The 21,495-nt window shown below is 52.8% G+C and overlaps 2 protein-coding genes across 2 annotated transcripts in view; both read right to left on the minus strand.

Annotated features, from left to right (window-relative positions):
• Window positions 1-1,675, minus strand: part of Epor (erythropoietin receptor) — a 6,223-nt gene extending 4,548 nt beyond the window's left edge. The window contains exons 1-3 of the mRNA XM_013033995.1: window positions 1,513-1,675; window positions 592-718; window positions 42-217 (exon numbers count right to left, since the gene is read on the minus strand). Of these exons, the coding sequence (XP_012889449.1) occupies window positions 42-217; window positions 592-718; window positions 1,513-1,627 (418 nt within the window). The 5' untranslated portion in view covers window positions 1,628-1,675. The remainder of the gene's footprint in view (window positions 1-41; window positions 218-591; window positions 719-1,512) is intronic.
• A 3,282-nt stretch (window positions 1,676-4,957) lies between these two features.
• Window positions 4,958-21,297, minus strand: Rgl3 (ral guanine nucleotide dissociation stimulator-like 3). The gene is made up of 19 exons (XM_013033952.1): window positions 21,254-21,297; window positions 21,054-21,144; window positions 20,467-20,693; window positions 20,043-20,093; window positions 19,570-19,784; window positions 13,887-14,014; window positions 13,581-13,796; window positions 12,724-12,827; window positions 12,537-12,621; window positions 10,651-10,710; window positions 10,461-10,547; window positions 10,280-10,312; window positions 10,068-10,189; window positions 8,716-8,811; window positions 8,141-8,209; window positions 7,956-8,049; window positions 6,798-6,950; window positions 6,579-6,693; window positions 4,958-5,204 (listed from the first exon to the last, which is right to left on the minus strand). Exons 1-19 carry the CDS (start codon window positions 21,295-21,297, stop codon window positions 5,086-5,088), a joined length of 2,109 nt encoding a protein of 702 aa, XP_012889406.1. The 3' UTR covers window positions 4,958-5,085.
• Window positions 21,298-21,495: the final 198 nt, after the last annotated feature.

Here is a 21,495-nt window from a genome sequence, read left to right on the forward strand (position 1 = left end):
CCCTGGGACCCGTCCCCCTCCCCCGTCCCCAGCGCACTCACCCACTTCGTTGATCTGGATGACGCGGCGGTACCGCAGGGCGCGGGAGGCGGTGGTGACGCGGAGCTCCAGCGGCACGAAGCTGGACGTGTCGGCCGTAGGCAGCGAGCACCAGAAGCGCACAGTGCCGCGGGCGGTGAGCGCCCGGTGCAGGCCACACAGCTTCCACGGCTCACCGCTGGGCCCGGGAAAGGGAGGGAGCACGTGGGAAGCGTGTGCGTGTGAGTGCGTGTGTGTGTGTGGAGGAGGATCGCGATTCCCACCAGCGACCACCCTTGGAATTATTCCAGCCCCGGCCGCTAGGGGCGCCGCTCCCCTTTCGGTTTGGGGGTTTCCCACCAGTGATCAGAACTGGGATGATCCCAGCCCCGGTGTGGGGGTTCCCACCAGTGATCACGACTTGGGGGCGTGGCCTGGCCCCAAAGGCATTGGGGGGAGGCGGGAATATCTCAAGCTAGGACCTCCAGGACGCTCTACCTCTTCCCGCGCTCCTTCTCCTCCCCATCCCGGGCACTGGCGGGGCGCCCGCACCCCCACTTCCATCCCACTCACTCCAGCTGGTAGGAGAAGTTGTAGTTGACCCCCGAGCTGACCGCCTCCTCCCAGAAGCACACCAAGTCCTCCAGGCGCTCGGTGAAACACACGAGGTCTTCGGCCCCGCGGGCTGCCAGCAGGGCAGCTGGGGAGGGGGGAAGTGACAGATGGAGGGTCCCCCAACCCCCTCCCTCCCAAACCCCCCATCCTGTCCAGGAAGCCCTGCCGGGTTCCCCAGGCCCCAGCTGCCCTTCCCCGCCCCCCTCTTTCCTACTGCCTGGGCGGATCCGATAAGGACCAAGTCCTTCCCCCTGCCCCGCACCCCCAGCATTGGGGGGTGGGAGCTCCTCCAGGGGTCTACAGAAGTGGCACCTCTCAAACTTCCAAGAGCAGGTGGCCTCGGTGTCCCCCGCCCCCAGCCTCCAGACCCCGCCCCGGACCCAGCCGGGCTTGGCGGGTGGGTGTGGAGGAGGCGGCCCTCTATCAGCCCCTGCAGGCCCCGGGCGACCAGATAGCGCCAACCGTGCACCCGAGCCCCTCCCTCCCCTCACTGGGGGCTGCCCGGCATGGTGTTTACAGTCACCCGCAGGCGGCCAGGCTCGGCCCTGGGGCTTAGCCCTTCTCCCTCCATCCCTCCCCTCGGGGGGCTCAGAGGCCCAAACCCCAACATTAAACTTAGCAGGTCCCCAACTCCCTGGAAAGACAGAACAAGAGCCTGATGATCCTCTCTTAATTGGTTCCCCCCCACCACCAAATCCAGCCTGAGGACTGAGACCCCAGTTTGGTCTCATCAGATACCAGCTAGCCCCCACTTTTACCCCCCACCCCAGAATCTAATCTAGAGGTTCACTCCACCAGCATTTCTTGGCAGATCTGTGGGGGCGAGGATGGTGGTGGGGGAGGCCGTGGAAGTGTTCCACAGATAGCTCCAGACCTTACCTTTACTCTCAAACTTGGGGTCCGGGAGATTGAGTTGGGGAGCCCAGGCTGCCCCAGCAAGCAGGAGACCGAGAAATCCAACTCGTGGCCACAGGGCAACCCTGGGGCAGCCCATGGTGCAGCAGCCCCCCTCACCCCAAACCCGGGGAGTCCCGGGGAAGCCAGGACTCCAGGCCCTCCGTTTTCCCCCTCTGCCCCTGACACAGTCTCCAGCTGGGTCCGCAGCTGCCTCCGCCGGACACAGCTGACCAGGCCCTTCCCGGTCAGGAGCCTCTGAGTGGCAGCTCCCCGAGGGGGCGGGGCCAGCACAAAGCCTGGCCCCAGATAAAGACCAGGCAGCCGGGCCCCAGGGGACAGGGCCCCTCCTGGAGGTAACTTGGGGGGGGCGGGGGAACAAGGGGATGAGGGGGAAGGAAAAACTGTTTCTTGATGTCAAGCTTTTTCACAGTGTGACCCTGCACTAATGAGGCTTCTTTTCTTTCAAATATGTCCGGATGCCTGGCAAACTCTGCCCTCCAAAAATGTAAGCTATTGGATAGTCATACCAATCAGCATGATAAGCCAGTCGGGAAATAATAACTCTAGAACTACTAGTTGTTGGAATTCTTGCATAGGAGCTGGCTATGCTGTGAGGATGGGAGGTATACTATGGTTTATTGTTTGTAAAGTGTGCACATTAATTCTGGGGTGTGGGGTTTCTTTTCTGATTACTTCTTTTTAATGTGTGTGTGTGTGCCAGTCCTGGGTCTGGAACTCAGGGTCTGGGTGCTGGCTCTGAGTTTTTGTGCTCAAGGCTAGTGCTCTACCACTTGAGCCACAGCTCCACTTCCAGACGTTTTTTTTTGGTGGTTAATTGGAGTCTCAAGGACATTCCTATCAGGGCTGGCTTCCAACTGTGATTCTCAGCTTTCACCCTGAGTAGTTAGGATTATAGGCATAGATAGATAGATAGATAGACAGATAGATCTATATATCTGTATATATCTATATATACAGATATATCTATATATAGAGAGATATATCGATATATCTGTATATATATATCGGTATATCTCTGTATATATAGATATATCATATCGGTCCTCGGGCTCTGAGGGCTCGCGCATTGTCTCTGAGCACATTTGCTCAAGGCTAGCATTCTACCACTTTGAGCCACAGCACCACTTCCTGTTTTCTGCTGGTTGACTGGAGATCAGGGTCCCACAGACTTTCTTGCCCATGCTGGCAGGTTCAAAACCACCATCCTCAGATCTCAGTCTCCTGAACAGCCAGGATTACAGGTGTGAGCCACCAGCACCCGGCTCTTTTCTGATTTTTTTTAAGAAACAATTTTACTGCTTACATATTTTATGCACTTGGTATTTAATAATATGGTAAGTAGCCAAGTGCTAGTGCCTCACAGTCTGTAATCCTAGCTACTCAGGAAGCTGAGATCTGAGAATGGCATTTCAAAGCTAGCCAGGTCAGGAAAAGTCCCTGAGACTCTGATCTCCAATAAACCAACAAAAAGCTGGAAGTAGAGCTGTGGCTCAAGTGGTAGAGCCCTAGCCTTGAGCAAAAGAGTTCGACCCTGGAGTTCAAGCCCCAGGATGGGCACTAAAACAAAAATTATACTGAAGGATTGACACCCACCTTATTCCCCTAGGTCAAGCCGAGAGCAGGTGTGCGCTCCCCTGCCTGTCCGGAGACAGGGTCAATCCCAACTGGGCTCAGCCCAACGCCATTACACCAGGTGGAGCATTCCACTCTGGAGTAATTACAGCCTGACTTTTAGTCCTTTACTTCCTTGTGAGGACCCATAGACGCGGGCCACCCCTCTGCCCCCCTGCCAATCCAGTCCTTTGTACAACCTCCAAACCCACAGGCAGGTCTGTGGCCCTTGCTGGCCTGGTGACGATCAGGTCCAGCCTAATTCCTTTTCCATTCTCCTAACATAGAACATATAGTGCATCCAGGCCAGGTGTAGTAGTTCACACCTGTAATCTCCATGGAGCTTCTCAAAATGATGGAGGGGGGCATCCACGAATACCTTCAGAAGAGCCAGGGACGCCCACTGGTCCTCCCTCTCTGCCTCTTCATATTATGTTTACTCCTTCCTAAGCAATGACCCTGGCAGCCTTTGATTCCAGGGGATTTTATTTCTTCCCTTGTCCTATACATACATCACAGAAAAGAGGCACAGGGTCCCAGGAAAATGGGGGACAGAATACTTCCACATCAGTCTTGGTTCAACCAACCCCCTATTTGGGTTGGAGTTTTTCTTTCCTTTTATTGGTTTGCATTTTGCACAGGGTCTAGCACCCAAAGAGTCAGAGAAACAGGGTCTGGTAGGAGAGGGGGAAGATCACAGAATACAGAGAAAAGTGGCTTCTATGAACAGATGGAGGCCCAGCACTGGTGGCTCATGCCTGTCATCCTAGCTACTCAGGAGGTTGAGATCTGAGGATCACAGTTCGAAACCAGCCTGGACAAGAAAGTCTGTGAGATTCTATCATCTCCAATTAATCACAGAAAAAGCTGGAAGTGGTGCTGTGGCTCAAGTAGTAGAGTACTAGCTATGAGATTGAGTCAACAGAATGCAGGGACAGGACTGGGAAGGTGGTTCAGTGGTAGAGCGCTAGCCTTGAGCTGAAGAGCTCAGGGACAGCACCCAGGTTCTGAGTCCAAGCCCCAGGACTGGCAAAAAAATAAAATAAAAAGAATACAGGGACAGTGCTCAGACCCAGAGTTCAAGCCTCAGGCTTGAGAGGGAGAGGAGAGACAGGGAGAGGGAGAGATGGAGGCTGGGCGCTGGTGACTCACACCTGTAATCCTAGCTACTCAAGAGACTGAGATCTGAGGGTCCAGGTTCAAAGCCAGCTGGGACAGGAAAGTTCTTGATACTCATCTCCAATTAACCACTAGAAAACAGGAAGTGGCACTGTAGCTCAAAGTGGTAGAGTGCTCACCTTGAGCAAAAAGGACTCAGACAGTGCCCAGGCCCTGGTGCACACCTGTAATCCTAGCTGCTCAAGAGGCTGAAATATGAGGATGGAGGTTCAAGGCCAGATCAGGAAGGAAAGTCTGTAATCCTTTCCTGTCCAATTAACCAGAAAAAAGCCAGAAGTGGAGCTGTGGCTCAAATAGTAGAGTACTAACCTTGAGCACAAAAGCTCAAAGACAGCACCCAAGCCCTGAGGTCAAATCCCACACATATGCACACACGCACACACACACACACACACACACACACACACACACAACACACACACACAGCCAGGTACTGGTGCTTACACCTGTAATCCTAGCTACTCAGAAGGCTAAGATCTGAGGATCACGGTTCCAGGCAGGAAAGTCCATGAGACTTTCATCACCAATGAACCACCAGAAAATGGGAAGTGGAACTGTGGCTCAAAGTGGTAGAGTGCTAGCCTTGAGCAAAAGAGCTCAGAGACAGTGCCCAGGCCCTGAGTTCAAGCCCTACAATCTACCAAAGAAAAGAAAGAAGAGAAAAAGAGGAGGTGGAGGCTTCCCAGGGCAGAGGTCCCCCCAACTTCCATGGTGTAGGAGCGAGGACCCAAGATGCTCTGGGGGTCAGGTTGGGGAGACAGAGGGTGTGGGCCGGGTCCCCTCCTTCCTACGCAGTACGAAGTCTCCGGGGGCTTGAGGACTCATGGCATAGAAGACATTGGCATTGTCCGGAATCAGGAGCACTGCAGAGAAGTGGAAACGATGTGGCAGAACTGCACATTCACAAGTTTCCTAACCTCCCAGGAAGGACCTAGAGAACCTTCTAGAATTCCAATGACTGTCTTTCCCTTTGCCTCGCCCCCAACCCCGCCAAGACATGCTCTGGGAACTTGGACAACATCCCCTTGCCAGTTTGCACAACTTCCTGGCCTTCGTGCTGGACACCTGAGTTATTCTGGATGTCCCACCCACCTGCTCCCAGGCCCTGGAGGGTAAATGAATACAGTGTCTCCTGGTGGCTCAGGCCTGTAAATCCTAGCTACACTGGAGGTCCAGACCTCAGGATCGCAGTTCAAAGCCAGCCTGGGAAAGACAGTCCATGGGTCTCTTTTTTTTTTTTTTTTATGTGGCTTGAACTCTGGGCCTGGGCGCTGTCCCTCAGCTCTTCTGCTCAAGGTTAGCATCTACCGCTTGAGCCACAGCGCCACTTCCATTTTTCTGGTGGTTTGTTGGAGATAAGAGTCTCATGGACTTTCCTGCCCGGGCTTGATCCTCAAATCTCAGCTTCCTGAGTAGCTAGGATTATAGGTGTGAGCCACCAGTGCCCAGCTATGTTGTTGTTGTTGTTGCTGTGTTTTGTTTTGCTGGTCCTGAGGCTTGAACTCGGGGCTTGGGTGCTGTACCTGAACTTCTTTTGCTCAAGGCTAGTATTCTACCACTGGAGCCACAGCACCACTTCTGGCTTTTATTGGTAGTTTAGTGGGGATGAGTCTCAGGGCAGGGAAAACTTTTACTTCCCTGGCTGGCTTAGAACTGTGATTCTCAGGGCTGGGAAGGTGGCTCAGTGGTAGAGCGCTTGCCTTGCATGCCTGAGGCCCTGGGTTTGATTCCTCAGCACCACATAAACAAAAAGAAAAAAAGCCGGAAGTGGCGCTGTGGCTCATGTGGTAGAGTGCTAGCCTTGAGCTGAAGAGCTGAAGGACAGCGCTCAGGCCCAGAGTTTAGGCCTCAGAACCAGGTCCCCCCCCCAAAAAAAAAAAGAACTGATTCTCAGATCTCAGCCTCTTGAGTTGCTAGGAGGATGAGTGCAAACCCCCAACACCCAGCTTGCATTGGTTATTTTTGAGGTTAGGTCTCCTGTATGCCTGGGCTGTCCTGGACTGTGATCCTCCTACTTCTGCTTCTCCGCATAGGTGGGATAACACACTCAACCATTGGTTGAGTTGGAGTTATGAATGTCTTTTTGTCTGAGTTGGCCTTGAATCCTGATCCTCCCATCTCTGCCTCCCAGTTAGCTAAAGACTTCAGGCTTGAGCCACTGCACCCAGCAGGGCTCTATCTTTGACTCCAGTGGAGACTGCTTCTCCAGCCCAGGTTCCAAGCTGTCCCTTGCTCACCTCTGTCCCCAGGTAGGACCTGGAATAGCTGGTAGTCACGAGACCCACACTGGGACACATTGTGTTTGTCTAGGGCTCGCTGGACCACGCTGGGTGCTTTGTCCTGACTAGTGAGCTGCAGGATAAGAGTAGGAAGTGAGGGAAAGAGTTCTCGGCCCCCCCGCCCCAACCCCCGAAGAGCAGGGCTGCACCCAGCAAATCCCCAGATCAGCCCCTCACCAAAATGCTCCGGTATAAATTCCCATGGTCATTGTCCATGCTGACCCGGATGATCCGGGCTTCCGAGTTCTGCTGTCCTGAGGGGGGTACTCTAGGGCTGCTCAGGGTTGGCGCTGGGGACCGGGGACCTGGGGGGTCCAGGCTCACAGGCAGCTGTAGGAGGATGAGAGCAAGCCCCGCACTGGTGGCTCACACCTGCAATCCCAGCTGCTCAGGAGGCTGAGATCTGAGGATCGTGGTTCAAAGCCAGCTCGGACAAGAGGGTCCATGACACTCTTTATCTCCAATGAACCACCAGAAAACTGGAAGTGGAGCTGTGGCTCAAAGCGGTAGAATGCTGGCCGAGCAAAAAAAATCTCAGGGACAGCGCCTAGGCCTTGAGTTCACACCCCACAACCAACAAAAATAAAAAATAAGAGGCTGCAGGCTTGCATGAGGTCCCACCAGTGTCTTCAACAAAGTCATCTCTACCTCCTGAGTATACAACCACACCCTCCCTACATACCCAGGACACACACTGAGGCACACACACAGAGGCCCACGTATACATCAGCCCATCACACACACCCCTCAGTCCTCTGTTACACAATCAAATGGCCACACCAACCATTCACAAACCATGTACAAGTTATGGGCCAGGCAGTGCATGCCTGTAATCCCAGCACTCAAGAGGCAGAGAGAGGCAGGAGGATTGCAAGTTGGTAAGGACATCCTATGCTACAAGACAAAAATCATCAGGCACTGGTGGCTCACACCTGTAATCCCAGCTACAGGAGGCTGGGATCTGAGGATGGTAGTCTGAAGTCAGCCCTGGGCAGGCAAGTCTAGGAGACTCTTATCATCACCAAAAAACAGAAGTGGAGACCAGCCATGGGCAAAAAGCCAAGCGAGAGCCTGTGGCCCTGAGTTCAAGCCCCAGTGTGAACAGACAGAGAGACAGACAGACAAACGCACATACACTCTAGACTAGTGATCGGTCAAGCAGGGTCTTGAGGAGGCATTCTATCTCCTAACTGACCCCACAATCCTGTGCACGCACACAACATGAAAGGGTCTCTCTCACACACACACACGCATGCGCACATTCATACGCATGCACGCGCACGTAGAGCATCCAGGCACCCCAGTCCTCCATGCAAACCCAAGTGGCCTTGGTACCTTGGTGCTGGGGCCCTGAGGCCCTGGAGAGGATGGAGGGCTGCTTGGGGGGTCCTTGGTTCTAGGACTGGAAGGAGGGGAGCCTGGGGACAGACTGGGGGGAGACACAGAGCCTGAGGTGGCCTGGCTGCTCTGACCTTTGACACTGCTGTCTCTCTAAGCCCCTTCACCAACTGGGAAGTCACCTGGAGGGGGGTGATGCGGGGTCCCCAGGACTGGCACCGGGAGATGAGCTTTTCTCTCGAGACAGCTTCCTGAGAATGTGAACAAAGAGTAATGCAGAGAGCTGGTGGCTCACACCTTATAATCCTTAGCTGACCAGGAAGCTGAGAGTTCGAAGGGCAGCCCAGGCGGGAAAAGTATGAGACTCTCCTCTCCAATCAACTACTAAAAAGCACAAGTGGAGCTGTGGCTCAAGTGGTAAAGTGCCAGCCTTGAGTGACAAAGCTAAGGGACAGGTTTAAGGCTCTGAGTTCAAGCCCCAGGACCAGCACAAAAAGAAAAGAGAAAAAAAGAAAAGAAAAGAAAGAAAGAGCAGGAAGAAAGAGAAGGAAGGGAGGGAGGGAAAGAAGGAAAAGAAAGAAGACAGGAAGAAGGAAAGAAGAAAGAAAAGGAAGGAAGGAAGGAAGATGGAAGGAAGGAAAGAATACTGAGGCCACACTTGGCAGACTTCCCCCTCCCCCCCACACCAATCCTGGCTCACATGACCCTTGACCCTTCAGATACCCTCCCCTTCCCCCCTTCCCGATCCCCAACTCACGCACTGAGCCGCTTGGTGAGGCTGATGCGCCTCCGGATGCGTGGGGAGCTGGGACAGGAGGCAGCCGGTGGCTCAATGACCCGGGAGATTCGGTAGCTAAAGGGGTCAAAATGGGGATGGGGGAAGGTGGGCCAGGGTGCAGGGGGGATGGAGAGAGGAGTGAAAGAGTTGGGATTGGGTCTTGGTGCAACCGCTGAGAACAGATGTGTGGGTCAGGGCACATGGAGCTGCGAGGCAGCAGGGACTAGCTGGGGCGGCCTGGCTGGCCAATCACATGGAGATTTACAAGGTGACACTTTTTTTCTTGTTGGGGGCCCTGGGACTGGAACTCTGGGCCTGGGCGCTGTCCCTCAGCTCTTCAGCTCAAGGCTAGCGCTCTACCACTTGAGCCATAGCGCCACTTCCGGTTTGCTGGTGGTTCATTGGAGCTAAGAGTCTCACGGAATTTCCTGCCCGGACTGGCTTTGAACCATGATCCTCAGATCTCAGCCTCCTGAGTAGCTGGGATGACAGTTGTGAGCCACCGGTGCCTGGCAAGAACTTATTTTTTTATTTTGTTGTATAAGGATTTGAACTCAGAGCCTTAAGTCTGTGAGGTAGGTGCTCTGCCATTGAGCCACGCCTCCAGTACCAGTTCAACAAAGGAGTTGGGTCAAGGGACAACAGGGTAAAAAGTGGTGGTCAGGGTCAATGGTGAAGGTCATGAATTTCATAGGCTGGCAGGAAACAATTGGGCTGAATCAGATAATCACAAAAACATTAACGTTGGAGTTAAAGCCAGCTAGCTTTAGGTACTCAGGAAGCTGCAGTCCAAGAATCACAGTCCCAACCCAGCCAGTCTTGGGCAAAAAAATGCTTGGAACCAGCAATGAGGCCCTGAGTTCAAGTCCCAGTACTGATACGTACACACACACACACACACACACACACACACACAACTGATGGGAGCCAGGCACGGGTGGTTCACTCCTGTAATCCTGGCTAGTCAGGAGGCTGAGCCTGGAGGATTGTGGTTTGAGGCCAGTCCTTGTAGAAAAGTCCATGAGACTCTTATCTCTAATTAGCCCCCAATAAGAGCCAAAGTGGAGCTGTGACTCAAGTGATAGAGTGCCTATCTTGAACAAGGACGCTCAGGGAGAGTGCCCAGGCCGTAAGTTCAGGCCCCAGGACCAACATCAACACACACACACACACACACACACACACACACACGACTGAAATCATAATGTCTGGTGGGGCCAAGTTTGGGGCAGGAAGTGAGGGCAGGCCTCCCAGGTTGGGGTTGGGCTTGGGAAGGGTGGAGGGGTGAGAGGCTGGGCAGGGGTGCAGCTGGGCCAGGCGGCAGGCATTACCTCTGCTCCTCGTTGAGCTGGCGCTGGGCTTCCAGGGCAGCCATGATGGGCGGGTGGGGGCTCAGGCTGTAGCTCCGGCAGCTTCTCTGCAGCTGCTGGATTCGGGCCAGGATCTCCCACTCCTGGGGGCGTGGCCTGTGAGCGGCCCCGCCCCCTCCCCATCACCAGCACCTCCCTGCGGCCCTAACTAACACCCACTGGGATCCTCTTACCTTCCTCCTCTTCTCAAAGTTGATAAGATCCCCCTGTAGGGAGGGGGCAAAATGGACCTCAGCTGGACTGTCCAGGGTCAAGAGGTTCAAGGCAGGATCAAGGGTCGACAGGAGGAGGCCCACTGAGTTAGGAGCAAGTGGAGCTGGGGTCAGGGGTCAAGGGTCAGGGGGCAGGTCAAACCTTCAACTTGTCCGGCAGGGCTGTGTCCAACATAACCAAGTCGGTGAGGAAGGTCCCCAGATAGGGAACTGGACCTGGGGGAAGCTTCTGCAGCCCCCCCAAAGCTCCAGTCACTCTGGGTCACTGCTGACCCTGCCACCCTCAGCCTGAGGGTCTTCTCTCCCCCCACAGCCTATACCACGACACTCACGGAGGACAGGCTCCCTGGAGTGCTGCTGTCCTCCTCCTGGGGTTTCTCCGTAGCCTCCTCCTGGGAAGAAAGAAAGGTTTGGCTGGCCTAGGATCTCCTTCAACTTCTTCAGTACCCACAGTAATACCCATCTTCATTTGTTTTTTTGTTTTTGTCAGTCGTGGGGCTTGAACTCTGGGCCTGGGCACTGTCCTTACGCTCTTCAGCTCAAGGCAAGGGCTCTGTGAGCCAAAGCACCACTTCCGGTTTTCTGGTGGTTCCCTGGAGATAAGAATCTCACAGATGTTCCTGCTCAGGCTGGCTTTGAACCCCAATCCTCAGATCTGAGCCTCCTGAGCAGCTAGAATTACAGGCGTGAGCCACTGGTACCCAGATTCATTTCTCTCTCTCCCCCCCTTCTCTCTCTCTCTCAATGTTGGGTCCTGGGGCTTGTAACTCAGGACCTAGCCACTGTCCCTGAGCTTTTGTGCTCAAGGCTAGCTCTTTACCACTTGAGCCTCAGCTCCACTTCCAGTTTGTTTGTTTGTTTTAGTAGTTAATTTGGAGTTGAATCTCAATCTCACAGACTTTCCTGCTTGGAGTTGGCTTCAAATTGCAATCCTCAGATCTCAGCCTCCTGAGTAGCTGGGATTACAGGCGTGAGTCATAAGGTGCCCTGCAAGGTAGATATTCTGATACTCTGAGTCCCTCTGGTTGTCAGTGGAGCAAAAAACAAGGCCAGGCACACAGGAAGGGCTGAGGGCACAAAGTAGGTGCTTTGGCCGAGCTTCCTGTCCCTTGAGCCCTTGTTATTTAACATATGCCTTCCCCAAGAAGGTATTTACTGAGTGCTTACCGTGTGCCAGACACTATGCTGAGTACCAAGCAGACAGCATGGTTATCTATTCAGAGGTGACAGAGATGGAGAGGACCTCAGTTCTAAACCAGCCTATCTAGACCAAAGAAAAAGCTATGATGGAAAAAGGGGATCGTGGTCTAGGCTGGATAAAGTCAATCTCAAAAATACCCAAAGCAAAAGAAAAGAGCTAGGAGTCTCAGGTGATAGAATACCTGTCTAACAAGTACAAGGCCCTAAGTTCAAACCCCAGTACCTCCTGAGAAATAGAAGGTCTGATGTAGAGACCAGTAGTTTCAGTAGACACAGGAGCATAAATACCATAATAGCACAGGCAGAAAGACTACTAATAATGCAGGGAGAGGAGGGGAAGGTGTGTGCAGATGGTGGGGGCCCTTTACTTCAGGGAGGGTCTCTCCAAGGTGAAGACATTTAGATAGACACCTGCCAGAGCAACGTGCCTTCCTATTTGAGGGGAGGGTAACAGAATGTTCTAGACTTACGAGCAGGTTCCATGTTCCATTTATTCTGAATTCACTGGAAGAACCAGAGCCTGATTGCAATTAGAACCTACGTTCTTTGCCTATAATGAATCAGACTTGGCCCACATTTAAAAATTCATGTGTATCAAGAGAAATTCCCAGAACCTATTTCCTTTTCCACACTTGGCTGCCACTCTGGCCTTAAGTAACCTTTTCCTGTCACTTCTTGTATTTTGTCAAGGCTTTTATTTTTGCTGAGTGTCACAGAAACAGTCAAGTGGGTGTCTTCTGCCTATAATCCTGGCTACTCAGGGGGCTGAGACCTGAGGATCGAGGTTCCAAGCCCGCAGGGACAAGAAAGTCTCTGAGACTCTTATCTCCAATAATCAGCAAAAAGCCAGAAGTAGAGTTGTAACTCAAGTGGTAGAACTAGAACGCCAACCTTGAATGACAAAGCTCAGGGACAGAACTCAGGCCCTGAGTTGGAGCCCCAGGACCAACACACACACACACACACACAGAGTCCCCTGCCTGCCTCTGGAATCTACTGGATCAAGAACCATCCAAACCTGAGAAAGAATCTCTCGGCTACTGAGGTGGTTGTTCTCGTCGGAAAAAATCTGTGAAAGTTTTCTGAAAGTGGATAATGGTTCCCTGGTGGGGATAAGAGAGAGGGATGGTCGTCAGAGCTGGGGAGCGGGGAGGGGGTCCCCAGGCCTCCACCGCCCCCAGCGCCACCCCCCTCCCCAGGCTCACCGGCTCACGGCCCCCCAGCTGCGCTTCAGCCGGTAGATGGGGTTCGACTGCAAGGCGGACAGGATGGCCCGCAAGGACGAGAAGTTCCGCAGTTCCCGGCAGCGCTGGGGGCGGTGGGACACAGGTCACACCGGGGAGCTGACTTCCAGGACACAGCCACTTGGATCATGTGACTTCGGAAGCCAGATGACCCTGGGCTCCCCCCCCCCCCAGGGACTGGTGCCAAGCTAAGACTTCCCCTGATTCCCCTGACCCCATCCCTTCCCCGGCTCTTCTCCTAGCCCTGCCCACCAAAAACCACGCCCACACAAACCACGCCCAATGGGACCCCTGCCACGCCCGCTGGGGGCCCTGCCCACCAAAGCCACGCCCCCACACCAGAGCCCTGCCAGCCAGAGCCCTGCCCACTGGAGCCACACACTCCCTGAGCCACGCCCCCTGGCCTTGTCTTCTCCCAGCCTCTCTAGTAAGTAGCATCCTCCTTGAACCGATTCACAAGTATCCATTTTCTACCTTCTTCCTTTTCCATTCCCTTTCATACGCCCCAACTTGCTCGAGACCCCCCCTATTCCTTCCTCCAGGTCCTGAAGTTCCCGCCCCACCCCCAACTCAGCTTGGTTCAGGACCACCCCGCCCATTCGATTCCCTAGCCCTGCCCAGGCTCCTCCCACTCCCAAATGCTCCTCCTTAAGCCCTGCCCATAACGACGCCCCACCCACAAACGCCACGCCTGCACCACGGACCTGTCCCAAAAGCCACGCCCACTCCAGGTTACAAGCACACGCCACGCCCCCGCACAGAGGCCACGCCCCACATAGAAGCCACGCCCCACGCATAGAAGCCACGCCCCCACCTACCTGGGCAATGCGGATCCACTTCTCGATCCGCTGCGCCCGCTGCAGCGCGGCCAGGCCCGGTGCCCCCAGCACCGAGCCCAGCACGTAGCCAGTCACCTTGTTGAACTGGGCCACGGTGGCGCGGACGGTCGGGGAGACACCTGCGCCTCCGGGCCGGTCCCGCTGAGACCACACCGAGCCCAGGCACTCGCAGGTCCGCACGCGCGAGAAGAGCTCCTGGGTGGGGGAGGAAGGTGGGATGGGGCCGCCGTGTGGTAACCGGCCCCTCCGCTGCACCCCCGCTCTGCCCCAGCCCGGGGTTCTCACCACATCTATGAGAGTCAGCTGCTCGGCCACCTCGTCCTCGCTGAAATCCAGGAGCTCCGGGCCTTCCTGCCCGGCCTCTTCCTCCTCCTCTTCAGCCAGGCCCTCCTGGGAGTTGGTCCTGAGGGACCCTGAGGATTAGACCAGGTTAGAGACTCAAATTTGAGACCGGTGGCTCACGCCTGTAATCCCAGCTACTCAGGAGGCTGAGATCTGAGGGTAGCTGTTCAAAGCCAGCCCGACCAAAAAAAGAGACTCTTCTCTCCAATGAACCACAAAAAAGGTAAGGGACAGCATCCCTGAGTTCCATCCCCAGGACTGGCACAGAGAAAAGTAAAACACACAAACACACACACACACACACACACACACACACACACACACACACACCCTTTTATAATTTGAGCTGAGGATAGAGTAGACAAGGTCAGGCCAGGCTAAATCTCCAGCCAACTGCAGAAAGAATTTAAAAATACAAAATCCAAATCCCTGTAAGATCCCCTCCCCCCTTTTTTTCTATCATCTGTAAAAGGAACTGAATATTTTAAGGAACTTGGAATATCTTAAGGAACTCTGAGTATTTCTAAGTATTAATTGCATGGATTAATTTAATTCTTCAGCACAATAAGGAATTTCCGGAACTTTCCACATTGCTAAGCAAGCACTCTGCCACTTAGAACATATTCTCATCTCTTTTGTTTCCTGTTTTTGTTTGCTTTCTGTTCTAATTTTGCTCAAGGCTGGCCTGGACTGGAGATTCTCCTGCCTCTGTCTCCCGAGGAGCTGGGGTTACAGGCATGTATCACCACACTAGGCAGGGAGGTGTTTTATTTGTCCATCTATCTCTCAATACAGGGAAACTGACATGTGAAACAGTTTGTCCAAAATCACATTTCATCACACCTTCAAGAAGAAGGCAGGGCAGGAATCTGAAGCTAAGTATTCAGGACTGGAGTAGAAAATAACAATTTTTTGAGGTTGTATCAAAATTAAGACTTTTCTTAAGACTTTTCATTCATTTTAGAAGAAAGATTATTGTCAGAAAGTCATCTGATGAGCTGGGAAGATGGCTCAGTGGTAGAGTCTTGCCTAGCATACACCAAACCCTGGGTTTAATTCCTCAGTACCAGATAAACAGAAAAAGCTGGAGGTGGCGCTGTGGCTCAAGTGGTAGAGTGCTAGCCTTGAACAAAAAGCAGCTTAGGGACAGTGCCCAGACTTGAAGCTCCAGGACAAGAAAGAGAGAGAGGAGAGAGAGAGGGAGAGAGGGGGGGAGGGAGGGAGGGAGGGAAAAAGGGAAAGGAGGGAAGGAAGGAAGGGAAGGAAGGAAAGGAGAGAGTGGGGAGGGAAAGGAAAGGAAAAAGGGAAGGTTGCATGACTTGGGATACAGTTCAGTGATACACCAATTGTCTAGCATATGGCAGGACTTGGGTGTGATCACCAGCTCTGCAATAAATAAATACAGCCATGAGGGGCTGGGAAGGTGGCTCAGTGGTACAGTGCTTGTCTCACATGCATGAGGCCCTGGGTTCAATTGTTCAACATCACATAAGCAGAAAAAAGCCAGAAGTGGCGCTGTGGCTCAAGGTAGAGCGCTGGTCTTGAGCTGAAGAGCTGAGGGACAGCAGCTAGGCCCAGAGTTCAGGCCCCATGACTGACAAATAAATAACTAAATACAGCCATGCATGGTGGTATCCTAGTTAGTACTCAGGAGTCTGAGATAGGAAGATCATCAGTTAGAGGATAGAGAGATCTTCTGTCAAAAATCCAAACTAGACCGCCGGGCACTGGTAGCTCACGCCTGTAATCCTAGCTACTCAGGAGGCTGAGATCTGAGGATCGCAGTTCAAAGCCAGCCCGGGCAGGAAAGACTATGAGACTCCTATCTCCAATAAACCACTAGAAAACCGGAAGTGGTGCTGTAGCTCAAGTGGTAGAGCACTCGCCTTGAGCTGAAGAGCTGAGGGACAGCGCCCAGGCCCAGAGTTCAAGCCCCACAACCGACAAAAAAAAAAAAAATCCAAACTAGAGCTGGGAAGGTGGCTCAGTGGTAGAGTGCTTGCCTCACATTCATGAGGCCCTGGGTTCGATTCCTCAGCACCACATAAGCAGAAGTGGCGCTGTAGCTCAAGTGGTAGAGTGCTCATCTTGAGCAGAAGAGCTGAGGGACAGCGCCCAGGCCCAGAGTTTAGGCTCCATGACTGACAAAAAAAAAAAAAAAGACAGAGGGTGTGTTTGTAGTGGTAGAGCCCTTGCCTAGCAGTTACCAGGACCCCAAGTTCAAACCCCAATACGGCCAAAACTAAAATACACATCCCAAATTCAAACCCAAACTTGCTCATTAGGCTAGTGGTGAAGACTCACTCGGGTAGAGCATGCCTTTTAATCTCACTTGATTGTTCATCTGTTAAAAAAAAAAAAAAGGTGCCACTTCTGGGGCTTGAACTCAGAGCCTGGTTGTTATCCCTGATTCTTTTTCTCAAGGTAAGCTCTCTACCACTTGACACCACCTCTGGCCTTTTCTGAGTAGTTTAATGGAGGTATATCTCACAGACTTTCCTGCCGGGGCTGGCTTCAAACCTTGCTCCTCGCATCTCAGCTTCCTGAGTAGCTAGGATGACAGGAGGAGCCACCGGTGGCCAGCTCTTGATTTTCCTTTTTTTTTAATTTTTATTTTTTGTTGGTTGTGGGCCTTGAACTCTGGGCCTGGGCGCTGTCCCTCAGCTCTTCAGCTCAAGGCTAGTGCTCTACCACTTTAGCCACAACCCCATTTCTGGCTTTTTCTGCTTATGTGGTGCTGAGAAATCAAACCCAGGGCCTCATTCATGTGAGGCAAACACTCTATCACTGAGACGCCTTCCCAGCCCCTTGATTTTCCTTTTAAATCAAACGAGATCAGGCAAACCAGACTGCTATAAAGTGTGGAGAAAATTATTTTAAAAACTTGTGTTTCGACCACAGCTCCCTCTAGTGGTGACATTGAAAATTGCATTCTTCCTTTCCCAAAAGATGAAGAATTCTAAATCACCCAATCTCCAAATGTACTGTTTAAGACTAGTGGTGTTGAAAAAAAAAAAAATCTGCTTGCTATCATTTCCACCTTGTTCATCTACAAATTACCCAGGAATGCAAGGATCATAAAAGTCCTGCAAGGATCATAAAAGTCCTGCATAGGGCTGGGAAGGTGGCTCAGTGGTAGAGTGCTTGCCTTATGTGCATGAGGCCCTGGGTTCGATTCCTCAGCACCACATAAGCAAAAAGAAAAAAGCTGGAAGTGGCTCTGTGGCTCAAGTGGTAAAGTAAGAAAAATTGGGGGTATAGATGCAATTTCAGAGCACCTACTTAGCAAGCAAAGGCCCTGAGGTCAAACTTCAGTAACACACACACACACACACACACACACAGATTCCATACCCAGCACTGAAGAAACTAAACAAGCTCTTGTCAGAGCTGCCTATGCAGAATATTTAAGTATGAGATGAAATTAAGTCTGATATTTGCTTTAACATCATCTTAAATAAGTTCTTCTGGTCAAAGCAATAATTGGTTGTGGTGGTGGTGGTTTTCACCATACAGCCCGGAAAGAGCTGGAATCCAGAATCCTCCTGCTGGAATAATAACTCAAGTGCCTGAATCATTCTACTGGAATTAACCTCTCCGGTGCTGGAATTACAGGCACGCACTACCACACCCGGCATAGGTGGGTAACTGTTGAAAGCCAGCAATAAGTATGTGAATGTTTGAGTGTTCTTTACTATTCTTTCCTACTTTTGTACATATCTGAGTTTTTCTGTAGCAAAAATTCACATGGAAGATTTAAAATCTGTTCCAGTGCCAGGCCATCATGACTCCTGCCTGTAATACTAGCTACTCAGAAGCTGAGATCTGAGGTTCGAAGACAGCATGGACAGGAAAGTCTTTGAGACTTGTACCTCTAACCAGCAAAACAAGTCAGAAGTGGTGCTGTGGCTCAAGAACTAGAACTATAGCCTGGAGCAAAAAGTTCAGGGACAGTGCCCAGGACCTGAGTTCAAGCCCCAGGACTGGCACGAAAAAAAATAGCAAAAAAACAATGCTGGAATCCTGGCTCAAGTGCTAGAGTGCCAGCCCAGCAAACAGCCAAAGGAGAATGGGAGGTGCAGAGTGTGAATTCAAACCTCAAAAATGAGCCAGGTATACAGTAGGTGCTCAATAAATGATCTTTTTAAAAGTTCTGATCTCAAGAAGCCTGCAGAAAGACATGGGTGGAATTTCCTAGATGTACCAAGCACTGCCAATGTGGCCAGGGCAGTTTTAACTCTGTGTGTGTGTGTGTGCACGCGCGCACGGATGCGCATGTGCACCCACTGGTGCTGGGACTTAAACTCAGGGCCCCTCACTGTCATTTGGCCGTTTCTGCTTATGGCTAGCACTCTACCACTTGAGCCACAGCTTCACTCCAGCTTTTCACTGATCAACTGGAGATAAAAGGACTCACAAACTTTCTCACCCGGGCTGGCTTTTGACTGAACCCTCAGATCTCAGCCTCCGGAGTAGCTAGGATGACAGGCGGGAGCCAATTCTAACTAATTCTAACTAATTTTCAATAACAAGGCAGGCTAGCTAGCAGTTATTAAGGTGGAGTGCATAGCTCTAATGATTTAGAGACCAGCAGTGGAAACACAGTGGTGAGAGGAGGAAGATAGCTAGTCACCAGGAGGGAGGGGAGAAAAACACAAATAGAACTGAGGGTAGTGGCTGCCAAGAAGTAAAGCTGTGAGGATCGTGGGCCTGAATTGAGTCTAATCCGAGGATTAGAGGTGAGGCTTAGGGACAGAGATCAGATCAAACACTCCACGGTGGAAGATGATAGTCTAAGCTAAATGCTATTATTCAGCCAGCTAATCCTTGAGCTTCCTGCTCCTGGAGCTAGCACTGAGGAGTAGAGGGAGAGAACCCTCCAGACGCGCCTCTCCTAAATTCACAGAGATTTGAAAAATATAAAATAAAATTGAGGGAGCCAGGTGCAGGGTGGCTCACGCCTGTAATCCCAGCTACTCAGGGGGCTGAGATCTGAGGATCCTGACTTAAACCAGACTGGGCAGGAAAATCCATGAGAATTTTTTTTTTGTCAGCTGTAGGACTTGAACTCTGGGCCTGGGCGCTGTCCCTGAGCAATTCAGCTCAAGGTGAGCACTCTACTACTTGAGCCACAGCGCCACTTCCAGTTTTCTGGTGGTTTACTGGAGATAAGAGTCTCACGGACTTTCCTGCTGGCTTTGAACCACGATCCTCAGATCTCAAGCTTCCTGAGTAAGTAGGATGACAGGCATAAGCCACCAGCACCTGACTCCATGAGACTCTTTTTTTTTTGGTTGGTCGTGGGGCCTGAACTCTGTGCATGGGCACTGTCCCTCAGCTCTTCAGGTCAAGGCTAGTGCTCTACCACTTGAGCCACAGCACCATGTCTGGCTTTTTTCTGCTTATGTGGTGCTGAGGAATCGAACCCAGGGTCTCATGCATGAGAGGCAAGCACTCTGCCACTGAGCCAACTTCCCAGCCCCTCCACGAGACTCTTATCTCCCACTAATCATCAAGCTGAAGCTGTGGCTCAAGTGCTAAAAGACCAGTCTTGAGTGGAAAGAGCTAAAGGACAGACAGACACACACACACACACACACACACACACACACAGAAACCCCCTCACCTGCCCGGGCCACAGACTGCTCTTCTTCTTCCTGTTCTCGTTCAGTCTCCTTCAAAAATTCTTCCAGAAGTTTCTCTGCTTCCTGGGCCTCAACTCCTCCTGGAGCCGCCCAACCCAGAAAGATCCGGACAGTGCCCAGGTCTGGATGGGCAGGGGGGTCTCGGAAATCCTGAGGGTGGTCCTGGAGCCACGAGCCCAGCACGGACACCACAGCCCTGCCCACAAGTGGGGACCACTTAGAGTCTGACCCATGTCTGGGTTAAGATCAAAAGAGGGGTGGGCTTTACTGGGACCCCCTCACTCTGTCTCCCCGCCGCCCATTGGAGACTCCCACCCTAGCTTGCAGGACACCAGGCAAGGTACAGAGGCCCAGACTTGGACCCTCAGGTCAGCTAGCTCTGCAGCCCTTGCTTTGAGGGGTGATCTCTGATTTTGAGGATCCCCGTGTTCCCCACACTGGCCGGAAGACTAACCTTAGGTTCTTGGTGATGCTCAGATCTTGTCCATCTGTCTTGCTTTCTACCCTGGGAAATGTGAAAAGGGGATAGGAGGAGGGCTAGGAGTTTCTCTGAACTTGAACTCAGGGCCTGGGCGCGTGTCCCTGAGCTTTTATGTTCAAGGCTGGTGCTCTACCTTGAACCACACCTCCACTCCACTTTTGTGTTTGTGTTTGTTTTGTTTTGGGGTTTTTTTTGGTAGTTAATTGGAAATAAGAGTCTCATGAACTTTCCTGCCCAGGCTGTCTTTGAACCTCTGCAATCCTCAGATGCAATCCTCAGATGTCAGTGGCGTGAGCCACTGGCCTATCCCTGGAATTCCTGCTTGTAAACCTGAGGAAGGGGGCCACAGGTGAAGATCTGAGGGCGGGAACACTGAAGGTTCTTGATGGCTACTGACCTGAGAGGTGGGGGCGGGGGAGGAGGGGGCAGCAGGAAGCCCAGCACGTGTGCGGTGGGCGCAAAGGCCCGGTAGGTGGCCAGGAAAGCAGGTACAAAGCTCGGGTCCTGGGCTGGGTCCCCAGACACCAGCTCATGCACCAACCGCTCCAGCCTGGCTGCCCGCAGGGCCCGCACCTTGCTGGTGCGGTAGTGCAGGAAGGCATCGGTGGTGCCAGGGTTGCTAGTCTGTAAAGGGGGAGAACAGACAGGGTAATGAGATGCCAGGGGAGAACCCAAGCATCCTATTTCTCCTTACATCAATCCTTAGCTCCTCTTTGTGTGTGTGTGAGCGCTGGTACTGGGGCTGGTACTGGGGCTTGAAGTCAGGGCCTGACCCTGAGCTTTGTTTGCTCAAGGCTGGTTGGTGCTCTACTACTTGAGCCATAGCTCTGCTTCCAGATTTTTTTGTGGCTAAGTGGAGATGAGTCTCATGGACTTTCCTGCCTGGGCTGGCTTTGAACTGTGATTCTCCGATCTCACCCTCCTGAGCAGCTGGGATGACGGGCGGGAGCCTCCTGGCTTCCTAGCTCCTCTTTTGAATCTGACCTTGAGCACTGGTCTCTCAGAATCTCGGTCCCTCCACAAATGGTCAATCCCTGCAAACTCTAGTTCGCCCGAGCCTTGGCCGTCTCCCAGGCTTCTCAGCGGGTCAGGCGGGTTTCATAGGCCATGCCCTTGCCCCGCCCACCCTCACCCAGCCGCTTCTAAGCCCCCCTCCCCTGCGCCCCGTCCAGTTCTGCCCTTACCTGGTCGAGTGACCCCCCTCCCCCCGTCCCGCTTGGATACGCATCATCCCCCGCCCCACCCCATTTCCTGGGTTTATTTCCCTCTCCAGTCAGCCTCTAGGCCCCTTCCTTTCCCCTCACCTGGCCGCCTGCAAACCTCACCTTTCCTCCGAATCCCTCTACCCACCCCGCCCCCCAGGCCCTCACCTGGTCACAGTCTCAGCCCCGTCCCTCCGGCTCCTCCCTCACTTGGTTGCCCCCCA

This window comes from Dipodomys ordii, unplaced genomic scaffold (assembly GCF_000151885.1).
Source record: "Dipodomys ordii isolate 6190 unplaced genomic scaffold, Dord_2.0 Scaffold180, whole genome shotgun sequence".
Classification (NCBI taxonomy): domain Eukaryota; kingdom Metazoa; phylum Chordata; class Mammalia; order Rodentia; family Heteromyidae; genus Dipodomys; species Dipodomys ordii.